Source organism: Miscanthus floridulus, chromosome 5 (assembly GCF_019320115.1).
Source record: "Miscanthus floridulus cultivar M001 chromosome 5, ASM1932011v1, whole genome shotgun sequence".
Lineage (NCBI taxonomy): Eukaryota > Viridiplantae > Streptophyta > Magnoliopsida > Poales > Poaceae > Miscanthus > Miscanthus floridulus.
The window spans coordinates 97,912,481-97,937,321 of record NC_089584.1 but is presented as its reverse complement, the minus strand read 5'-3'; the positions used below and the strand labels follow the sequence as shown (position 1 = coordinate 97,937,321).

Here is a 24,841-nt window from a genome sequence, read left to right as displayed (position 1 = left end):
CGGACTGCGCGCAAGTGCGAAGAGCACGGCGTTGGCTGCCTAGAGGGAGGGGCGGACGCGCCCGCGGCGGCGGAGGGAGTGGAGGAGTTGTGCGGCGAGGTGGGGGAGGCGGAGGCGGGAGAAGGTGGAGAGCGCGGCGTCGACGAGCGCACTCGTCGGGAGGCTGGCGAGGAGGTGGCGGTGGAGGTGGCGCAGCGGGTCGAGCGGGATGAAGTCGAGGAGAAGCGGCACGCGGAGCGGGAGCCGGGGACGGCGAGGCCGCCGCCAGCTTCGCCACCTCGGACCTGGATCTCATCTCGTCCACCGCCATCGCCGGATCTACGCCGTGCTGCCATTGGCCGGGGACTGGTGAGGAGCCCTGGCCGCCGCAGCCCTGCCCTCGCCCTCGCCCTCGCCCTCGCAGCCGCCGCCACCTCCCTCGTCCTCGACCTCGCCGTCGCCCATCACCGTAGCACGAGCAAAGCGACTGAGAGAGGGACGGGCCAGTGTCGTTGGACGGAGAATTATACGTGACACACTGTACAACTTCAATAGTCTGTATACTATCCAAAAAAATTATTTTTCTATTATACATTTATCATTCTATCCTCAATTACATAAAAAAATTCGAAAATAGAAATTTTTCTTTTTGTCGGGTGCTTATGCCACCAATTTTAGTATGCACTCGATACGTATGGTTCTACCATTTAGTACGTATTTAGTTACTCCTGATGTCTCTCAAATTGATTCCTCTTGGTTCTTCTGCTTTTTTAGTCATCGGATCCGTCGGATCGGTCCTCGTGAGCCGTCCATTTTCTAGCGACCATTATCAAAATTCCAGCTTCTGCAATCGGCCCACAGAATGAAGGTGGCTTGTGAAAAGCAGAAGCTCGAGTAAACTGACCCTTAGACGCTTGCTAATCAAACATCTCACCTTGACAGCCGTCTTGAGGATGAAATGAAAAGGTACATCAGAGAGGAAGAAAGTTAGTACTTATTCGACAGGATGAAAAAACGGCTGATGCTGATGTTGATATTAATTTATTATGAAAAAAAAAATTATATTATTTTGTTAAAACGGTACGGCCGACGGATGGGCTGATGCAGTGCCCGAATGTGACGCCGTAGATGGATGGGGACGCGTCCGCGTTACCGTTTGTTTTTGTTACCGGGAGCGTGAAAACGGCGGCCCACTTGCGCAGGTCGACTGTTTCTAGCAGTTATCTCATCTACCAGGCGCCGGTGACCACTGGCTCCTGACGTACGTGACAGTAACCGTTGCTAGTCAGCCTGCTTATGCTTAGCTAGAACAGTATTTTTCTCTTACACTAAATTAATCGGTAGTAATAATCCACGATCATATACGATCGTTTCGGTCCAGCTGAACAGGCTGAGTATGTACCACCTGACCGTCCCGTTGCTTTCTGCTCGAGGTAACCCGTGTGAAAGGGTAAGGTCCGAGCAGTGCCGCAGCCAATGCAAATGCTCGCTGCTGATGCATGCATTCGCCGCCGTGGCTGCGTGGCAGGTTTGGCTTCCCGTTCAGAAAAGAGAAAACTAAGAAGCTTGAAGATGAAGCGATAGCGCTGAGGCGATAGAGACGAAGTGCTCATGAACTGAGAAGCTGAGCTGCACTGCTTCTTCTGTCGAGACTAGAAACTCGAACGAAACAAACCATGCTCCCATGTAATCATTTTGGTAGCTAGTGAACCACCAGGTATATATACGAGGATCTCAATATATATACTGAAGAGAACTATATATACAACTGATCAAGCTAGTTGACACCTCTTTCCACAATACTCCTATCCTATATATGTACAGGCATGGCCGCCGGGTGAGCAACGGCAACGCATCATACACTCCTCACCTGAAACGGCCACTGGCTTAGGAAACTTAGCTAGCTAAAAAGTTGCTCACGTCTAATTTAATAGAGAAACTACTAAGCAAACTCCAGCACTCAAAAGCTAGTGGTGTCACAACAGTGTGTGATGCGCTCAAACCTGTTCTCCTTTATCGTCGGGAGCATGGGCCTCCGCGCGTCCCGGCTCGCGCCGCCGCCACCGCAGCTCCCGGCCCGTAGCTCGCCTTTGAGCTCGGCCATCCTGGCCTTGCGCTCCCGCGCGCTCCGCGCTTTCAGCCTCGCCACCAGCGCCTCCGCGTCCTTCCTCCTCATCACGATCTTCACCGTCAACAACACCTTGCCGGCCGCGGCCGGGGCCGCGCCACCCTCCCGCAGAGATCTTCTCTCACGAGGACGCCCCGCACGCGTCGTTTCCTCCTCCTCGGCGTCGTCGTCGTCGTCGTCCCGCCCCTGCTTGCGCGCCGTGGCCACCACGCGGCGGCTCGGCGTGGCAGGAGGCACCACCTCGGTGACGACGTTCTCGGAGCGCTTGCGCCCGGTCCCGGCGTCCCTCCGGCCGGTGCCGGTGGCCTCGCGGGACGCGCGCGGCGGCACGGTGTTGCCCATGTCTGTGCGTGCGTGCGTGCGTGGAGCGGAACTGGCCAAGTGAGTGGTTACTAAGGAGTGACACGACACGAGATGGTGGTGTTTGGAACTCGGATATGGTTCTTCGGCCCTTTAAACGCTGCCGCGCTCGTGCCTTAACTATTTGTAGCGTCACGAAGCGGAGGACTTGTTCAGACAGGGTAAAAGGGACGTGTGCACAGCGCAGCGCGGCACGGATAAGTTTTCTCGTTCTCGTGGGCCTGAACGGAAGCGCGGGAACTAAAGGCCTGTTTGATTGAGACCCTATCAGGCAGGTTCAGGCATCAATCTCAGTCTCGACGTCTACGATAAGTGGCTGTGTAAACCGTCTCTAATGCCTAATAATAATAAGATATATCGCAGCTTTGAACCGGTCTATATAGACTGTGACGACGTCAAAGTGGCTCATCAAGGCACTAACTAATAACTGCAAACTGCCAATGAATCTAGCCACACATATTTGTTATTATTATTTTCGAAACAATGAGATCCAGCACGTCTTTTGGAGCCAAAGTTAGCGCGGCGGATTTGGTTGGTGACTATATCTTGCCATATGTTGCTACATTAAGTTAAGCGAGTTTAAATACCTTTGCCAATTGTTTGGTCATGGGCTTATGGCAACGATTGTGCCAAGGTTCTCAGAAACAACCGTACCCTAAATGCCCAATAATTCACGTACTACAACATAATTAAAGTATGAGTTTGTTTTGGGATGTTTTGAGATGAGATGTTTCTATCCTTGATTTTTATGATCGAATGGTCTTATATTCCATATTCGGTTAAGGAGGATGGTCCATGTTTATTTTTTTTGTTTGGTTGGGGTGATTGAACTAAATGGGATGTGGATTTGACACCATCAATCATTGTTAGCTACAAGAACCACTCCATCCTCTCATCCAACTCGCTTCTTCTCTCAATTTTTTCCCTTCCGTTGCCCACCATCCCGCTCTGTCCAGCCATTGGCGGCTCGGCCAACGTGTTGTCTGTGCCAGTCGTCACCCCCGCCTCCTCCCCACCGCCCGCCTGCGCGGATACGCAGCCTCTACCACGTCGCTCGCACCTACACCGCATAGCCACCTATTAAACTATTACAGTTGTAAAATTTTGAATAAGAAATTAAGCACATAATTTTTTTTAAGAGTTTGTGCTCATGAAGGTGCTACTACACGTTCTTAGATGGTCTCCAACACGACCCAAAATACAAGACTTCATTCATCATTTGGGTAGCGCTATAGGTAAATGGTTCAATACCTATTTTTGGTCTTCTCCAACAACAAGACCTAAAAGACAACCATGCCTGCAAATGGGTCTTCAGGAGAGAGGATACTCAGATTTAGGTTATGCATCTCGTGACACTGAAAAATATCTTCCATATACCTTGGAGGCTATAGGTATTGTGTTGGAGACCTATTTTGGATTTGGGTCCCACAATAGGTCTCCCATTGGACAGCCTTATGCATGCCATGATCATTTGGTACCTAAAAAACAAATAAATACAAGGCTGAGTACAAAATACTTAGCAAGTACATTTAGAACCAGAGAAAGAAATACAACATGTGAATTCATGAACGAGAAAACAGAGCATCTATCAAATAGTAGTTAACGTCTGAAGCGGACAGTACGACCCATTGGCAATGGTAATGAAGCCAGAACCGCCAGATGGCCTGAGCCTGATCGATCGCTGAACTGTCCATGCCCGCGGTGCAGTTCCCGTTCCCGGCTTGGGTGTCGTGAAGGAAAAGGAGCCCTTGCCTGGTGCATGATGCTCTCCGTTCTAATTGGAAATCAAAGTCCAGCCCGATCGTTGTTGTAATGATCCATGAAAACATAGATGTGCTGGTTTGAAGCCACCTCTTTGCAGAGCTCGTGTAGCACATGGCCGGGTGACCAACCAGCCATACTTCCTTAACTGAGACAACAAAAGGACACTAAGCTAACAAGTTAATTACTACTACTACTTCTAAGCAATCTCCGGTTCCCAGACTAGTCGTGTCACTTTCAGTCTCACAGACTCGCACCACTGGGATGTTCATGCTCTCCTTCAAGCTAGTTCTCCTTTATCGGAGCGAGGCTGGGCTTCCACGCGTCCCGGCACGGCGTCGGGCTCGCGCCCCCGACGCCGCAGTCGCCGGCACGGAACTCGCCCTTGAGCTCGGCCATCCTGGCCTTGCGCTCCCGCGCGCTCTGCGCGTTCAGCCTCGCCACCAGCGCCTCCGCGTCCTTCCTCTTCAACACGATCTTCACCGTCACGACCGCGGCGGCGGCCGAGGCCTGCTTGCCGACGGCGGCGGCGTCGTCAGACCCGACGTCGCCTGCCCACGACGAGACTCCCCCCGCAGGAGCACGAGCACGGGCACGGGCACGCGAACGCCCCGGCCCCGGCCCGCGTCGTGTCGTCCTCCTCCTGCTGCCGCTCGAGCTCGACGTCGTCGTCCCGCTGATGCTTGCGCGGCGTGACGGCTAAGCGCCTCGGCGGCGCGGCATCCGGACCCGCCGCCGGCACCTCGGGGACGAAGCTCTTGGGACGCCGCCTCCCCCTGGTCGTCGTCACGGCGGCCGTGCCGGCGGCCTCCTTGCGGCACATGCGCGGCGCCACGGTGTTGCCCATGTCTGTGCGTGCGTGCGAGTGCGTGCAGCGGGACTGACTGGCCAAGTGATTGGTGGTTGTTACGGAGTGAGACGAGGCGGAGGCAAAGGGTGCTGCTGGCGCCTGGCGGTGGTGGACACTGGACAGCAGGACTGGTGGTGAGCTCGGTGCTGGCCCGGCCGGTTAATAAATAGTGCGCGAAGGGGGGGGGAGGACTCGTTCAACCTGGGTAAAAAGGACGTGCGCAACTCGCCGTATAGACCTGGGCGGGCTCCTCGCGGTCCACGGGGACTGAACTCTGAACTGAGGGCTTCTCTTCTTCCGTCGTCGTCTTTTGGAGGGTGGACCTGCGGTTGTGTGGCCGCGGTGAGAGTGCCACGCTGTTGGTCGAAATCAGAGTTACCTGGCCGGAGCGCAGGCTGTGGCTCGAGACCGTGGACGACGGGGCGGAATTCACGCGGTTCGCCTCGATTCGGTTCGAGTCGAGCTTTGACGACGGGTGATGGTGACCAGTGCCGTGGTGCCACTGCCCCGTGCCCGGCCGGGAACGGAAGCGTTGCGTTGGTCAGGATTCCGGGTGGGTGACGTGGTGTTTTGTTGTGCGATAGGTGGGGTGGGGTCCCTATTCTGGAAAAAAGGAGCGTTTTCAGTTTCCTAGAAGCTGGTGCGCGGAGCGTATCGGAAAATCTGTTTGCAACTGAACTGGTCGACCGTGGGGGCCTGGGGGCGACTCCCGTGTGAAGGGATCTGTGCTAGGCTTTGCGTTGACAGGTCGTCGTGAGCTAGTACCACAGGTCCACTGTCGTTGGTTTACTCCGTTCTGTTAAGTCATATTTTTGTTTCGTTCAGGCAAGACTTCAATTGCCTATTTTGTTCAATGGTTATTTTCGGGAAATCTTTTTCATTCAAATATTCAATGGTCCAACCTGTCGTCATTTTTCTGGATTTTCAATCGTCCTGACAGTTTCAGAGCAGCTGGTCAGGCATGGTGGGTTAACTCAATCACGAACCCGCGGGCGTGACGAGCTAAACTATCCAAATCCAAACACCACCAACAAAGGTGTGTTCGTACAAGTCGACCGAGAACGAGACTCGGCCTCATATAGCAATTGACCTTCAGAGACTCGAAAGATGTAAACTATCGGCAAATTTGCAGACTGGTGGCTCAGGTGTGCTTGCATACAAAGAGAAAATAATCGCCATATTACCCAACAAATTTACATCTATTTAATATTTAACAATGGGAAAACTGCACATTATTTGGACTACAAAACCACATGCAGACATGCAAAACATAATAACTGGAGAAGAAAAAGAAACAATAGCCACCAAAACTTTCAACTGTTTATCTATCGTCAAAATATAGAAGGGCTTTCTTTCCTTAATGAGCCCGGATGTATCTGTTTCTTAGACAACTACAAGAACAGTATTTGCTGTGAGGAATCACAGGATATACTGACGAGAACCTAAAACATGCTTCAGTTTATGCTTTTATGCCGCAACCGGCTGAACGAGCCCTGCCCCGGAGGGAGTGATGTCGCCTGCAGCATTCTGATCATACCTTGATAAGTAATTGTCTACCGCTGCAGCAGCCTGCCGCCCCTCCGTGATTGCCCAAACCACCAGTGATTGTCCACGTCTACAGTCCCCGGCTGCAAACACACCATCAACACTGGTCGCAAAGTCTCCAAACTGCGCTTTGAAGTTTGATCTGTTGTCCTTCTCCAAACCCAGTTTCTCAGCGATAGTCTGCAGGAAGAAAAGACTGTTAATTGACAGCATTTTTCATAAATGGTACTTTAGGCACTAGAACAAAGGTAATTGGGCACTAGAACGAATAGCCTTGAGGGAGTACTAACCGCTTCAGGACCCAAGAATCCCATAGCTAGGAGGACTGAGATCAGCCTCAATAATCTCTTCTGATCCTTCGATCTCCTTGAGTTGAAATCTTCCATCTACTTTCTCCCACTTCACACGCACTACCTCAAGGGCCTTCACCTTGCCATTTTCATTGCCAATAAAACGCTTTGTCAAAACTTCATAAGTTCTTGGATCCTTCCCAAACTTGGTAGCAGCTTCTTGATGCCCATAGTCAACACGGAAAATTCTTGGCCACTAAAAGCAAAAGGAGAAATAAGCAAATAAGAACACCCAAGCTGGAAAAGATGCACAAGCAACGATATATTCGTGCACTCAGCAACCTAAGGATAAATACAGTACTCTAAAAAACGTGATAAATAACTGCAAGGGCGAAAGATAGTCACCTGGGGCCATGGGTTGTCAGCAGCTCTACTGCTTGGTGGTTTTGACAGGAGTTCAAGATTTACAAGGTTGGTGCAACCATGCCTAATAGATGTGCCAATGCAATCTGTGCCCGTATCACCTCCACCGATAACCACCACCTTTTTTCCACGGGCGGATATATATTTACCATCCTCCAGGTTGCTGTCGAGTAAACTTTTGGTATTTGCATGGAGAAATTCCATTGCAAAATGAACTCCAGATAGCTCACGTCCAGGGATGGTGAGGTCTCTGTTAAGGATATGCTCATAGGTCAAAATACAGCACAACTATTGAAGTATATGTCACATCATGCTATTTTGTTGCAGTTATTGAATGATATACCATCTGTATCTTACAAACAAATACATGGATATATTTAGGAGCTAGTGTAAATCAAAATTTTATCTGGGTGCCTTTAGTTTGTTGTTACCTTGGTTTTGTTGCTCCACAAGCCAAAATAACTGCATCATTCTCAGACCGTAGACGTTCAATAGAGTACAAAGGATCACTACCAACATTGGCATTCACCACAAATGTGACACCCTCTTCAGCCATTAAATTAACACGGCGCTGGACAATGCCAATCTTGTCTGTCTTCATGTTTGGCACACCATACATCATTAAACCTCCAATTCGGTCTGCACGTTCGAACACAGTTACGAAATGGCCCATTTTATTTAGTTGATCTGCGGCAGCCAAACCAGCTGGTCCACTGCCAACAATGGCCACCTTCCTTCTGTAATAGGAACATTTCATTGTTAATGAGCATAACTGAGATACTACCTTAGTAGTGAAATTAAACTGCAAACGCAGAGAAAAATAAATGAATAATTTAAAAACTTAAAAGTAAATACCCTGTTCTTTGAAGTGGAGGTCGTGGAACCATCCATCCCTCTTCGAAACCTTTGTCTATGATTGCACATTCTATAGTTTTGATAGACACCGGATTCTCAATGATCCCAAGAACACATGACCCCTCACAAGGAGCAGGGCAAACTCGTCCAGTAAATTCAGGGAAGTTGTTTGTCTCAAGTAATCGATCCAATGCTTCACGCCATCTGTTCTGGTGAACTAATTCATTGAATTCTGGGATCTTATTTCCAAGAGGACAACCAGCACCTGAGCTTTCCTGTGAAAGTAAAACAAAAATGTTACAAAAAGAGTTCCAAAATCATATCATCAGTATTCAGTATTAGATAAGAAAAGGACCAATCAAGTTGCATTACAGAAGTATACTGTAGAGAAACAACAACTTCAATTCAGCAACTGAATCTGAATACAGAAAATGTATCCATCTTAACGATGATGGAAAGAGAATTAACATATATGCTCCCTTAAGGTATTGAAGCATTCAAATTTTGTCCTAAATTATAAGGTATTCTAGGTGAATTAACTCCCCAAAGTCTCAATCACATCCGTACCTGCCATTACTGTCTACCATCAAGCTCAAAATATGGTAAGCACAAAGTCTATCTATTGTTAAGGGAGGGGGGTTACATGCGCCATATGCATTACCCCATAATTTGTCCTAAAATTCCCTAGGATTCCTTATATTTTAGGAATGGAGGGAGTATATAAAATAATAAACAGCAAAAATAGAAATGTCACCTGATGACAGAAAGGAGTGCCACAGTCCATGCAACGAGCAGATTGTGTATTTAATAGTGGACCAGGTGTTGATTCAATTGCAACTTCCTTCCAATCTTTAACACGCTCTTTTGGATCTCTGTAAGAAATACTCTCTCGCTCATATGTAATAAAACCTCGATACTTTTTGGCATTGGCAACACGTGTTGGTCGGCTTGCTGACTGATCAGGTTGTACTTTCTGTACATGAAAGTTGATACAAGTAGTCAATGAGAAGCTTCCAAGAATTGGAATTTAATTATTAGCTGTTCTGATGAATAAACATTTGTGCAAGGATTTAATTCTCTATTGAATGAATATGAAATCATAAATAAACTAGAAATGTTTAGGTATGATGAATTAATAGTTTACAATAGCTAAGTAGGAATCCGTGATATGAAAAATGAAACAGAGTTGCCACTTGAAAATGCATCTCACCTTAGTTGTCACAGAAATTCCATTTGCCATCTTAGGCTCCTTTGCATGCTTAGCAACAGCCTTTTCCGCCTTCATGTTTTCTAAAACCCTCTTATAATCCCTTGGATATACTTTTACAAATTTTGGGAGAAGATTATCAAAATCGGAGAGTATGTCTCTAGCCAAAACACTCTCAGTGTTGCGACGATGTTGCTCAATCATCATTTTCAATGTGATGATGTCATCCTCTTCCTCCACATGATATAGGTCAACTAACTCATTGTTGCAGCGAGCACTGAATTTCCCATCAACATCATAAACATAGGCAATGCCTCCACTCATGCCAGCAGCAAAGTTCCGCCCTGTTTTGCCGAGGATAACCACAGTACCTCCAGTCATGTACTCACATCCATGATCTCCAATTCCTTCAACCACTGCTTGAGCACCTGAGTTGCGAACACAAAACCTTTCTGCTGCCATACCATTGAAATATGCCTCTCCCTTGGTAGCACCATATAGAGCCACATTACCAATGACAATATTGTCCTCTGGAATAAAAGAACTGTTCCTTGGTGGGTACACAACAATTTTACCACCAGATAAGCCCTTACCAACATAATCATTGCTGTCTCCTTCCAGTTCAAGAGTGATTCCAGGACAAAGAAAAGCACCAAAACTTTGACCAGCACTTCCAGTAAACTTCACATGAATTGTACCAGCAGGCAATCCATTCATGTGATAACGTTTTGTGACTTCATGACTGAGCATAGTTCCAACTGCTCGGTTCGTGTTCTGGATTGGAGTCTCAATGAAAACACGGACTTGCTTTTCAATAGCAGTTCTTGACAAATCTATTAGTTTGTTATCTAATGCTATGTCTAGGCCGTGGTCTTGCTTCTCAACACAGTACTGAGCAACACCTGGACGAATCTCTGAAGCTGGTTTCAAGATTAGTGAGAGATCAATGTTCTCAAGTTTCTCATTGCTCTTCAATACTTCTGGATCAACCTCAAGCATATCAGAACGTCCAACCATTTCAGTAATGGTGCGGAACCCAAGGTTTGCCATGATTTCTCTTAGCTCCTCAGCAAGCATGAAGAAAAAGTTAATGACATGCTCTGGTTCTCCAGCAAACTTTTCTCGAAGCACTGGGTCTTGAGTAGCTATACCAACAGGACAAGTGTTCATGTGGCATTTTCGCATCATAATACAGCCAAGTGTGATCAGTGGGGCAGTGCTGAAACCAAATTCCTCTGCACCAAGCAAGCAAGCAACAGCAACATCTCTACCAGTCTTCAACTGTCCATCTGTTTGCAGAACAGCTCGACCACGAAGCCCATTTGCTACTAGAGTTTGATGTGTCTCAGCCAACCCAAGTTCCCATGGAAGTCCCGCATTCTTGATACCTGTCCATCTTGAAGCTCCTGTGCCTCCATCATGGCCAGAAATAAGAACATGATCTGCGTGTCCTTTTACAACACCACTAGCAACAACCCCGACACCAGCCTCAGAAACTAGTTTGACACTGATACGGGCTCCAGGATTTGAATTCTGCACAGGCAAGAATATCACTATCATTGAACAGCATTTGCAAGTTGGAGATTCACAAACATACATGCAAGTTCACCAGTAAAGAGTAGCAAGAGTAGCCCTCACAGCAAGTGATCCACGAATATTAAGAGCAATAAGAGGACTTCAGAAGTTGATAAGACAGGGAGTATTAAAAAATAAATTGAGCCAACAGCAACAATCAATGAGCCATGGATCTTGTGATATAGAAAACAGTATTACTCTATTAACAATTTATACCTTAAGATCATGTATAAGCTGTGCAAGATCCTCAATCGAATAAATATCATGATGTGGAGGTGGACTGATCAGTCCTACACCAGCTGTGGAATGTCTTGTGACAGCAATGTCGCCAATAACCTTGTGGCCTGGAAGCTCACCACCTTCACCAGGCTTGGCACCCTATAGAAATTTAAGGTAAAAAAATATAGTAAATCCAAAATGAAATACGGAAGACCCATGTTCTTTCAACAGGATGTAATCATTTTTAATGGTTGCATAGTGCATAATGTTGACAAAGTACCTGAGCCATTTTTATCTGCAGCTCATCTGCATTAGTCAGGTAATAGCTGGAAACTCCAAACCGTCCACTAGCAACTTGCTTGATCGCACTTCGTCTTGGGTTCATTGAGCCATCAGGAAGTGGTTCCATCCGAGAGGGCTGCTCCCCTCCCTCACCTTCACAGATATATTAAAGCAAGTGCATTTGGTCACATAGGTCTTAGACTTGGGGATAAGTATATTTAATATTAAGATCTAGAAGTAGGGGCCTCCCATGCTGTTGTGGTAAAAAAATACTACTCATGTTCCTGAACTACAATATGAGACAACAAATTAAAGGGGTTTATAATCAAAAAGGAACATTGAATGCAGCAAGCTGTAGGAGGAAAAAAATGACTATTCAAGTACTTCTATTAAACCCCAGAAATTTATAGCAGATGTCCTCATCAGTTTTGTACTACCGTTTTAAAATTACAAAAGTTAGGCAAAAAAACTTATCTTGCAATAAATTATAACAAGCAAATCAGCATGACATGTTTTTAAAAGCTAGTATTCAACATCAACAAGATGGAAAGGTTACCAGAAGGCATGGGATAAGTTTATCTAGAAAGAGGAGATATGCAATGAATAATTTTGTTTAATTTGATAGCAACAACTTAACTATAGTTTTAGACACGATTGTTTCTACAATGTTGAGTGCAGAGGACAGGCTCACATAATAAAAGATAGGCAGCATGTCATTCATGTTTCAGGAAAAGAACAGCACATCACTCTTACAAAAACTAGAAAATGGTCCATACATCCTACTTTTATTCAGATGGCTTTTCATGGAGCTAATGTGCCCAAAAAAAATCCTCCACATTTATAACAGAGAAATGCTACATATGGATGAGAACATACCTGTATTAGATTTTCCTCCAAGTTTGTTCATGGCAATAGCAAGGGCAGTATGTGCTTCCAATGAAATAGAACCATAACTCATCGCTCCAGTACAAAAGCGTTTCACTATCTCACTTGCAGGTTCAACCTCATCCAAAGATATCTTGTCAGAAATATCTTTAAATTTCAGCATACCACGTAGATTGCACGCCTTGTTGAGCTCCTGAATTCGTTTCGAATATTCTTTGTATGCTGCCCGGCTGTTGACTCTAGCTGCTTCTTGTAATTTTCCCATTGCAAGTGGGTCGTTGAGATGAATTTCACCATTTTTCCTCCAGTGGTAATCCCCTGGGTTGGGAAGGGCCTTTGCATCTGCACTGCCAGCTGGAGGGGTTCTTGATGGGAAAGCTAACTCATGAAGACGGAGAGCATCTCGTGCAAGCATTTCAAATGTTGCACCCTCAATTCTGCTAGGTGTGCCTTCAAAGCACTTGCCAATCACTTCGGAAGAAAGACCAAGAGCTTCAAAAATCTGCGCACCTTTGTAGGATGCAAGGGTGGATATTCCCATCTTCGCAAGAACTTTCATCATTCCATAGTTAGAAGCATAGAAATACTTCCTCACCAGCTCTTCCTTTGAGTAGGGTTGTCCATCACCATTAGGAGGAATCTTTCCATCCTTCTGCAAGCACCAAATTGCTTCAATAGCCAAATAAGGGCATATAGCATCAGCACCAAATCCAACCAGGGTGCAGAAATGGTGCACTTCACGAGGTTCAGCTGACTCAACCAACAATCCTATGCGTGTCCTCTCAAGATTTGCAACAAGGTGCTGATGCACTGCTCCCACTGCTAAGAGAGAACTGGCAGCAACACGGTCTGAGGAAAATCCTGCATAACAATTTCAGGCAAATAAATAAAGTCAGATCTCCATGGCATGAAACTTTGATGGACTGTCATAGGAATTGAATTGTGTAATGTAGGAGCTAATCTCAAGCTAAACGAAAAGGAATAAGCAAGTTAAGGCACATTGTGCAAATGAAAAGAGCAACAAATAGTATGCTTGAAGATGTTTGTAAGCTACAACAAATTTGTAGAATTCATTTAACTCATCTGTGGGGAAGTTTAATTAACTGTTGGGTGATCGGTACAATCATATATAAGATATAGAACAAAAATAGACTACTGTAAATAAATTTCTAACCTCTATCTGAGAGAACCAAAATAGTGTAGCCCTTGCGTATGGCTTCACGAGCTTCCGCACAAATTCTGTCCAAAGTTTCTTCCAAGCCCTTCCTTCCAGACTTTTTTGGATAAGTTATGTCGAGCACTTTGCTTCGCCAACCTCGATAATTCATCTTTTTAATAGCCTCCATTTCATCAATAGAAACTAAGGGACCTTTAAGTGCAAGACGGTTGCATTGTTTTTCAGTTGTTTCCAACAAGTCACCTTCTGGGCCAATCATACACTCCATAGATGTAACAATCTTCTCTCTAATAGGATCAATCGGAGGGTTTGTAACTTGTGCAAACATCTGCTTGAAGTACTCAAAAGTCAATTTCTCCCTGTTTGACATCACCGCAAGTGGTGTATCATTTCCCATGGAACCAAGAGCTTCCACTCCATCCTTAGCCATTGGCAGTAGCAACATGTCCAGGGCTTCCACCGTGTACCTGGTGTGCATCAGTTAACTATCAGCAAAACTTGAAACGCCAACAGGTACATCAGTTAACTATGAGCAAAACTTTCTTGCTTACCCAAAGGCCTTAAGTGGGGTCAAAATCCCATTGATACCAACATCATCCTTGTTCTCATTCTTCTGCTGCACCAAATTGTAAGAGTCATAACTGCTAAATTACTTAGGTTTTGCCCAAGTTGTCACTAGTAATGTTGGTGCTTGGTGAAGGACTTACTGGAAGTGAGCTAGAAATGCTTGGAGCAACTCTATCGGTTTCTGTCACTGATTCTACAATATCCTTGAGGTATATCTTTTGTCTCTTAAGCCATTCCCCATACGGGTGAGCTTTAGAGTATTGTGTTTTCAGAGCTTCATCATCCACTACAGTGTGATTCTCAAAATCAACCAATAGCATCATTCCAGGGTTCAGCCTGCCTTTTCTCAGCACATCTTCAGGAGGAACATCAACAACACCGACCTCACTACCCATGATCACACGCCCACTGTGTGTTACATAAAACCGACCAGGCCTCAAACCGTTACGGTCCAGGGTAGCTCCAAGGTAACGGCCATCAGTAACTGTAGGTGAAAGACAAGTTAGGATTGAGTAGATCGAGTAACCAGTCAGAAGAATGATCAGACAAGGAAAGTGGAATAGAATATATTTACAAGATATTAGAGCAGGTCCATCCCAAGGCTCCATAAGTGCTGACAGGAACTCATAGAGTGCTTTCTTCTCAGGATCCATGTTTTCATCATTCTGCCATGCCTCAGGGATCATCATCATCACAGCTTCTGGCAGGCTTCGCCCACCTCGGACAAGAAGCTCAAGAACATTATCGAATGCACCTACAGTTAACATTTTTTCCACGTAATAAGTTTCCGAAAGATAGATATGTATTTTTCATTTGCCAGGTGTAACTGCGCATCACACAACACAGAAATATTATGCGCTCATACCAGAATCAGAAGAGGTAGCATCAACAATTGGCAGAATTCTTGAGAGCTGCTCCTTTGATAATCCAAGCTTCTCAGCCTCTAAGAGACCCTCACGTGCTGTCATCCTGTTATAAATCCAGATTACTTAAAGACAAGCTAAGGGACATAAAATCCAAACGGCATATAAGAATATGGAGATGACTGTGTTCACACCAAACTATGAAACTATTGTTACAGCAGATGTAAAAAAGTTTAGCGAGATTACCAATTTTTGTTTCCTCTAAGGGTATTGATCTCTCCATTATGACCTAAAACACGCATTGGTTGCGCACGGTCCCAGCTGGGAAAGGTGTTTGTGGAGAACCTTGAGTGAACCTGTTTTAATATATGGATTTTAGAAATCATTTTACAGCCATAGTTTGCAGCTTTAAGATGCTGAATAGAACATCAGAATGAAGCACTAGCACTACCAAAAAGAAAGCGTCAGTTGCACAGAATTTCATGCAAAATAGTTGGGAGCCCTAAGCTACCTCAAACCAAACACATTTCCTTCCCACCACCTAATCGGAGGTCACATCCTGATGAGTCGGGCATAGCAGTCGGCCATAGCAGAACTGCAGCTGGACTCTGCAACATGGTTATCGGGTATCAACTAATAGAGATTTCTAATACTTCACTTTAAGGCATCAAGAACCAGGACTGAAATAGCATATGAGTAGAGCAGTGATGGTAAGACAGTTCAAAGTTTGATGCCTGCATGGAAGCGTATCTTCTTACAACAGCCTTGCTATAGGTTGCCATCTGCCGAGACTATGATCATGACAAATTTTGTGTAAGAGTGTCAAAGTTTTGTATTTACCAGAGCCATATAACTCATGAAGTTTTCATGACCTAGGTCTGCATAGTAGTACCCCTTAAGCTGGCACGGTTTAAGCTGGCCCTTGTAAACAATAGTCCTGTAATATAAAGAAATACATGTTCAAATAAGAATTATTCATACAAACATAAGGCAACCAAAATGTCATTTGGCTACATATTTACAATTGTTAAGAGCAAATGGAAGGCAATATTTTGTTGTCCCCCTATAGAAATTCAAAATTCTTGCCAAAATTCCATTCCAAAAACTGTGCTTAGTAGGGACTCCCTGATCCGTTTCAGCCATGAAACCTAATGAAATCAAAGCATAAACAAAAAAATTTCAAGTGAGAAAAGGGAAGCACCTTGAAGACAGAGAGCACATGTAGAAATCCCTCTCTCCTCCACGCTTAATGTTCAGAGCAGCTCGGACGGAGATGATTGAGAGTCTCCTAAGGATATATAGCTACGACAATTCATGAAAAAATGTTAAAGCCAAATCCATCACATGTGCTGATGTGCAATTACATCTAATGGTATGAAATTACCTGTTGCTCAAACTCAGCCTCTGATCTTGAACTCTTGGTAACGAAAACCTGCTCAATGACTGGCTCAGTCTCGAGTGCAGATTCACCCAGGTCTGAGTTGTCAGTCGGAACCGGACGCCACCCAAGTACTACATGTCCCAGTGATTCCGCGACCTGCAAGGACAAGATCATTAATCAGAGAAATGAAAACAAGGCAAATCCTGCATTGCTCATAGGCTATCAAATTTATTAACAGTGTTACACCAACCTTCTTAAACTCAGCTTTGCCCTTCTCACGACGCTTTTCATCGGTTGGCATAAAAAACATTCCAACAGCATACTCGCCTGGTGGCGGTAGCTCAAACCCAGCATCCTTTGCGACCTGCAGGAACACCAAAGCAAAAGCGTTGAATTAACTGTCGAAAAGAACAGTTTCGCTTTCTTCTATTTCTTTTTGTTGCAAAGAAACTCACCTCTTTGAAGAAGTCATGTGGTAGAGCGACCATGATGCCGGCACCATCTCCGGTGTTCTTCTCGCAGCCGCAGGCACCACGGTGCGCCATTCTCTCAAGCATCTCAATAGCATCATTAACCTGGGGTAAATAAAAAGGAGAGGAAAATTGGCATCCCGAACGTGGTAAATCAAAATAGTGTAACTACAATACATGTGGCATCGCCTCTTTGAAGGAATCGATGAAACTCACAGTCTCGCGTTTGTAATCGCCAGAAAGCTCAGCGACAAACCCAACGCCGCACGCGTCGCGCTCGAACGAGGGATTGTAGAGCCCAATGCTGCTGTTCGGGAGCTTCGAGAGCGGCCTCACCACCTCGGCGTCGCGTGCCGCCGCGCGGGGCGCCCGCGGAGCGACGCGCTCCTCGGTGCGCTGCACGCCGCCGAGGGAACCCGCTGCCCTCGAGGGAAACGCCACCGTAGGCTTGCCAGCCCGAACGGTACGGCGCCGCCACGGAGCGGCCGCGCCGGGCCCGACGACCTGCGCCCATCGGCGCCGACTTCAACGCTGTCCCTTGCGCCGTCGACATGGCTCAGCAGCAAGCCTCACTACCTGCCATGCAACAATCAAACGACGACGAGCATCAGATGGTGTTCGCTTAGCGAGCGATTCATCGATCTAGTATGCCATGCGGGCAAAAAAAAATAGGAGCCAGAAATCCGGGAAAAAACGTATTAAAAAAAGCACCGGAAAAACTAGCAGAAAGCTCAAAGCTGTCCCCTTCCCTACGCCCACATGTCAACACCATAAACATCCAGAAAAGATCGTGCGCCCCACTCTGCAGTGTAACAGGGCACTCCCAAAAAGAATTTACGAAACAAACGCCTCAGCGGCGGAAACACACGCAGGGATGAACAGATCTACTAACCCCCCGCACGGCGGCGCAGATTCCTCTGCCGCCGCCGCGACACGGCAGATTCACGAAGGAGCGCACGGACGGACGGACGCAGAATCAAACATCAACGTATCGAAATAAATTAAAACAACGAGACGGCCGCGCATGCCACCAACCACGCACGCACGCTACAGCCGAACCAAACCGCCAAGTTGCAATCCCGTCGGCTTTTTTTAGCGTCTCGCGGGTCCTGGCAAGCAGGGGTGCAGGGAGCGGATACCTCTCTCTCTCCGTCTAGCCTGACGGAACCGGTGGCTGCGGGCTCACGACCGCGTTGTGGCTCCGACCTTTTCTCCGCCGCTACCTTCGCGACTCCACGCCCGGGGATCGGTGTGTCTTAGATTTTGGCTGTACACCCCACGCTCGTCCCCGGCGGCGGCGCGGCGGGGAGGGGATCGGTGTCGTGGGTTGGTGGGAGCGGGACGCCGCCTCCGTCGTGGGGTGCCCTTCCTCCCGAGCGTCGCTCGCCTTCCTTGACCTCTCCTCCGGGTTAGTATAGGGCGTTGGGGAGCATTCGGCGCCCCTGCATTTATAGAGGGAGGGAGGGTGGTGGTGGTGAGCTCGCCCTCGCCGCGCCTGCCTGCCAACCTACCAGCCCCGGTCTCCTCGTCTCGCGTCGCGTAACCACGCGCGCAACCCACTGCCTATATTTTCGCCCCTGTTATTCTCACAAATTTTGTACTACCCTAATCTCAAAAAAAAAATGTACTACCCTTTTTGTTTTTCTTTATTTATTTGTTATTTTATTTATGTGTGTTTTTTTGTTGCTGGTGTTAGGTGATGGTATCTCTGCCATATTTCGTATGGGTCCTCGCCAGAATCAGAATTCATGGTAGTCGGCCCGGCCCGTTGTACCCTTGCCTATATGGTGCTTTTGATGTATAAAAAAAGGAAATGTGTTAGTAAATCATATTCTCACCCTGGTTCGCTTATTGGTTTCAGTCAGGACTTATCAGCCAACCAACAGTATTTTTCTCTCACAATAAACCAGCACCAGCCGGGCTTATCAGCCCAGAAACCAACCAGCGAACAGGCTCTCTGTATGTAAACATATATGGCATTTATTTGAGATATCTCTTTTGAGGAACATATCCAATGCATGCTTGCAGAGCACGCCACCGCCTAAGGTGCGGCACCAATTTTGGCCACCACACTCAAAGTCAACTGCGAAAAGCTATTGCTGCCGTAGTTATTTCACTATCAAACACATAACTTTTTCTGTGGGCGCCGTCTAACCCTTCAGCATGGTATCCTATGGCGAGGAACCTAACACGCCCTTACTTTGACATAATCAGACATACAATTTAATAACTTATTTAATGAATGATCTTCTTGCTGAGCGAATTGTTTTGCCAATCATATTTATATATCCAACTAATTTATTTGCCTATCATTTGGTTGCTAGAACTCATACAAATGAATCATACATGAAATAGCCACTTCAGGAAAATGGAATCTCAATGCCAGTGTGTAAGATGTGTATATATCCATGCAAATGGTTAGATTTTTTTTTAGTTTTGAGTAAAGTTCAAGCTCTCTTCATTTCACGACTTTTCTCCTCTAAACCCTAGATACATTATGTATGCCATTACCATTCCCCCCACTTGCGGTCCCTTTTGATTTGGGAAAACATATCGCCTCTCTCACAATGAACACGAGAACAAAAAGGAGGCATTTTAGAAGAAAAAAAAGTTGGAGGAAGAGCGATAAGAGGATCTCAAACTTATCACCTTTTAGCTAGCACTATTGAGGAAAGGAGGATACAACAACGCTTTTTACCTTAAGTGCACAAACCTTGTGTGAATGTGACGTGGACGGCATGCATTCTCTAATTATATGCATTTTACCTTATAAGACTATCTCCAACGACATCACCTAAAATAAAAGACCCATTACATGTTTGGGTAGCGCTACAGGCAAAGGATTCAATACTTATTTTTTTTTTGTCTTCTCCAGCAACATGACCCAAAAGAAAACCCTTTATGCAAAATGAGTCTTCATGAGAGAGAATACTCATATTTGGGTCGTGCCTCTGTTGTAATCAAAACGGGTCTCGTATATAGTTATTCTGTTGGAGGCTGATACAATCACATCAACGACCCATTTTAGGTTTTGGTCTCCGGTGAACCATCAGAGACGGTCTATATACAGGACGGGAGCAGCAATTCGCCAATTCCTTATCTCCAAAGGGATGCTTTCGAAAGAATCTTTTTGACCAGAAATATAAAATCAGAAGACGGTTACAATTTTGCACTCTTCTGTTTGCATTAGCAGCAGTGCGGGCCCACGGCCAGATCAGACGCGACGGGGACTTGTGCTGTCCACAGCCGCCGCCGCGTACCCCCACAGCCGCCGGTTGTACGTGGGGCCCGAGATCCGACGGCTGCGATCCGGCCCCCGCGGCTCCGCGCCGCGGCCGCTGCCGCCTGCGGCCTGCCGCCGTCGATGCGGAGAGCCACAGCCGCTTTGGAGATCACCACGCGGCCACGCCCCTTGTTTGTCGCCCTTATCTTGTGTATTATTTACCATTATCTCTACAGTGGATGGATTTGGATTAATTAAACGCCCGTGTAAAAATTCGGAACCTTGTTTTTATCCGACGCTGGTGGCCTACTCCGTCCCTGTGATCCTGTCCCAAGCGCAGAGCCAGAGGGGAGTGACAGCCTGCACGGTTCGCTTCTCTTATAATCCATACTTTTTAGTTTATTTTTTTCATATTTTTTTCTCATAACAAATCGATCGAAACAGTATTTTGACTTATTTTTTCAGCGAAGGGAATAAAGCCAAAAGCGGGCGAGGGGCCTGTGCGGGGCCCACGTGTCGGGCAAGGTAGGTGCCTTCTGGGGAGAGCTTCTTCTGCACGTGTTCTTCCTCGCTGTGGTGAGCCCTGTAGATCCCAGATACCTGACCAAAAATACTAAGCTCACATGGGAGCTCCAAAGCCTCAAAATTGTGTGGTTCTCCAGCTGAGCTACCTCCAATTGTGCTTTTGCATCATCATAATTACACTTAGCATAGTACATAGTGAACTCGGTCCTGAATAATGCTCCAGAACTTCTGTTTAGTTCTGGTTAAAGTTGCCATAGTCAATTTATGTATTATGATTTGCTGAACATTATAAATTTTCCAAGGTTAGGTGCGCTGATTTTTTTTAAAAAATCACAATTTTACCCAACAAGAATGCATTCAAGTCGTGTAATTCAGAATTTCTTTGGAAAAAGGATTATAGTAGACATTAAACATAATTAAACAAAAAATATTGTGCTTGTGAGTTACACTCTTCATTCCAAATGTGGATAGTTTAGGATTTTATCTAGTCAAGACTTTTAACTTGAACCATCAATATATAAAAGCTATATAGATGTACAACATAAGGTGGATGTTAACATTGTAATGAAAACTAATTTAATACTCCCACCATCCAAATTGTAATGTCGCCCTGGTTTTTTTTAATATATAGCTTTTGTTACGCTGTCTTATATATATATATATTATGTCTAGATATACAGTACAAAATATGTTCTAAAAAATCAACACAACTTAAATTTGAAATTGAGGAATTAATACATAATTCCACTATTCAAAAGGGTGCATTTTACAATAAATTTCATGTAAAAACTTGACATATTGGAGCTTATATCCGTATCTAAACGCCCTATGTTTAGAATAAAAGGAGTAGGATAATCAAAGTTGGTTGTCTTTTTCTTTGTTATTAATTTTGCGTGTCATTTTTACTTAAAAGAAAACAATATCGACTCTCATAAGCGTGTGTGGGGTTGACCATTGATGTGTCAAGTTTGCTAAAGCATGGTATAATCAATGTATGTTGTGCTCTGTTCATGAGAAAACTGTTATAACTAATACTCATATCACTACCAGTGCTCTTGTTTAGTCAAGTGGCACATTCTTATAAAAAAAAGTGGCAGCACATCACCTCTGTGCAATCCCGGGGTTCAACTTGCTATATGTTTTACCTATTCTTATTTGCATGGTTTTTAAACTCGAAAGAGAAGTCAACCCAACTATCTCACCAGTGAATATTATTTTCAAATTGATGGAACATATAATAGCATGCCCATACCTGTCACTAAGGGTAAAAAGTAAACGAGCAGATCCAGCAATGGGTTAACATGCTATAAATGGTATCGCCTTTCTATTCCTTCTCCTTTTTCTGAAAACAATGTACTTTGTTGTACTCCAATGCTTGTTGGAGTACTATATCATCTGATCTATCAGACTATCAGCCAATGCTTGTTTGAGCTAACGGCCATGCAGTTTTTGGGAACTTTAAATATATATCCAAAGATGGACCATTATCATCTAATCTACCAGCCAATGCTTGTTTGAGCTAACAGCTATGTAGTTCCTGAGAACTTTAAATACAGTATATCCAGAGACGGATCATTATTGGGTGTGTTTGGTTTAAAGAATAAGGTGATTACATCTTCTTCTCACTCCTTATTTTTTATTTGACTTGTGAAATGGAATGAGTTTGATCTATCATCACCTCATTCCTTACAAACTAATAATTAATATATGCATGAGGAATGAGTTGATTCCACCAAAATTCATAGGATGAACTCATGACGATGCATCACTTCATAAAGCATGGGGTGGCTTCCACAAATCAAACACACACAAATATATGAATTTGACCATGACAGCAGGACATTCAGCTCATGGTTGCTCGTGGTTATACCTAGACTACTCGTGGTTTGAAGATTTATTCAGCGCTCATGTCATGTATTTTAATTTGTTTGAGAATCAAATTCTATGTTGTGCCTAAACACGTGCTACTCTAACTCATATGGGTATGATAGGCTTAGAGATTTATTAATGATCATATCATGTGTTTAAATTCATTTTAGGATCAAACTCCATGATCGTAGCGGTGCATAGTGGCGGGCCATGAAAATACTTCGTATTTTAATTCATTTTGGAAATATGTGCCCTTGTATTTTTTAATAGATTGCAAATAGTAATTACAGTTAGTAGGAGATGACATAGATACTGTGCATACGAAGAGATTGAAACTTAGTGGAGGGTGATGTAACATTTTGCGGGAGATGGCGTGAAAAGCTTGCATGTTGAGATACAAAGCTAGTTGGATTTTCTTGTATAACATATATAGATATAGATACATATACAGATATAGATACATACATATATATATATATATATATATATATATATATTAAAAATAGATACGTATACATATACATATATAGATATAGATATAGACACAGATACCTATATAGATATAGATTAGAAATAGATATAACTATAGGTTTAGATAAAGATATAGATATGAGTTATGAATCGCTAAACTAAAAAATTGTACTATCAAACATGAGTACGAAAGTGTATACACGATTACAGCTATACTTTCAAGTTGACGCATAAGTAGTATTTTCGCTACAAGGTTGGCTACTAATAATGTTATATATGCTATAACTTTTTTCCAAGTTATACCTTGAATACATGTTGATTTTGAGTGTTTGAGAGTGATATTTAGTATTCCCTTTGTCCTAAAATACAAAGTGATTTTGAACGGTCTAGGAGAGGCCATCTCGGAGACCCACTTGCGCATGGGGAAGATCCGAGAGCTATCCACGGAGTTACTTGACCGGAAGCTTGACCCTTGCGATAGCTTCCTTACGAGAGGCTCCAATGAGGACTAGGGGGAAGTGAGGAGCTTCTTAATACCTTAGTAAAAATATCAAAGTCATCGACGAGAGTTATCACTTTTTAGCTTCTGCATTTATACTATGCACTTAGGTTTGTGTGCTTTATTTTCTTAACTTAGTTTGATAGTCTAGTGATAGGATTAGAACCTAGGTTGCATAGAAATTCCTCTCATAAGTACACACGCTTAGCTAATACTAGAACAATTCCCGCGCGTTGTTGCAGGATTTTTAGAGACATTTTTTTATGAATGAAAAAGTATTAGAGAACTGAAAAACAATGCACATATATTGTATCTTATAGGGGAAATATTAAATGATTATCAGGTGGTTTGTACTTTGTAAAACAGAATTACTATTAGAACCCTCCACAATTTACAATAAGCAAGCAAGATAAAATATTTTATGCATCTTCCGTACATTAGCAATTAACTTAACTGATAAAAAATAATTTATTGTGTGGAGTCGTAAACTGTCCGTGATTGATAAATACTATTGCATGGCCCCTTGGTTCCTTGATGGTTTTACATCAATTATTTCTGTCTCTTCGTTCCTTCAAGATATTTGGTGGGAGTGCAATTTATAATTGACCTTAGTGGTTTGGTGGGGCCTTGAGATGATGTGGCTTCACAGAATTACAAAGAAATATTGTAGTTTGGTTTTACTTTATAAGAGATATAGATTACGCTTTTATTAGTAGCCTATAGGCTTAGCTAGCCAAATCAAGTATGTTTGAGCACTTGGCATGCTATAATAATGTTTCTTAATAGGTGAAACTCAGTGTCAGGCCCTCAATTTGAGAGTCCAAGTGCACTTGTATTTGCGTCAGGATCAAGCACAAATACGCACAAAAATAACAGAATTGGCACACAGATTTAATATAAAATACCGAGCTTTATTGATATAAAAAGTATGGTCTTACAATAGTCAAGGTTCAAATGGCAAAGCCACAGGCATTACATAACTAGCGAGGTTCTACTGCCATGGAGCATCAATTTATTACAACAGGGTGCTAGATACTACAGTGGAAACTACAGCGTAGCGATACTTTAATCCACAGGCAAGCTTTAGTGCGGTCGAAACCATATGTCCTAGTGACTCCTTCTAGCAAATCCGTAAATCTTCACGTGGCTCCTAGTCCTCGTGGTCCGCCTCCTCGTCGATGTTGTAGTCCTCCTCAGGGTCGATATCTGTGAGTCGTCAACGGGTGAGTATATAAAGTACTCATCAAGCCCTAATCCTTGGGGTATGGCGAAGTGGATGGTGAAGGCTTATTTGGTGGTGGCGGATTTATGACGGCGGAGGTGGAAATGGTAAGGTGGTATAGTATAAAATTAAGGTGAGTTTGGGCCCTGGGAGAGCATTATCCTTCTCGCCAGTTCCCGGATTTATTATTACTAGTCAATTCAACATGTTAATCC

The 24,841-nt window shown here is 44.6% G+C and overlaps 1 protein-coding gene and 2 pseudogenes across 1 annotated transcript; all 3 read right to left on the bottom strand.

Moving 5' to 3' along the window:
- Positions 1-1,672: 1,672 nt before the first annotated feature.
- LOC136452718 (uncharacterized) lies at positions 1,673-2,551 on the bottom strand. Its single transcript, XM_066453314.1, has one exon. The coding sequence runs from the start codon at positions 2,447-2,449 to the stop codon at positions 1,940-1,942; it is 510 nt and encodes a 169-aa protein (XP_066309411.1). The 5' UTR covers positions 2,450-2,551; the 3' UTR covers positions 1,673-1,939.
- Positions 2,552-3,852: 1,301 nt separating this feature from the next.
- LOC136450298 (uncharacterized) lies at positions 3,853-5,541 on the bottom strand (annotated as a pseudogene).
- Positions 5,542-6,234: 693 nt separating this feature from the next.
- LOC136450297 (glutamate synthase 1 [NADH], chloroplastic-like) lies at positions 6,235-18,275 on the bottom strand (annotated as a pseudogene).
- Between the last annotated feature and the right edge of the window lie 6,566 nt (positions 18,276-24,841).

Bases quoted from the DNA above. Each gene is read 5' to 3' on its own strand.
- LOC136452718 (XM_066453314.1), bottom strand. From the start codon at position 2,449: ATGGGCAACACCGTGCCGCCGCGCGCGTCCCGCGAGGCCACCGGCACC.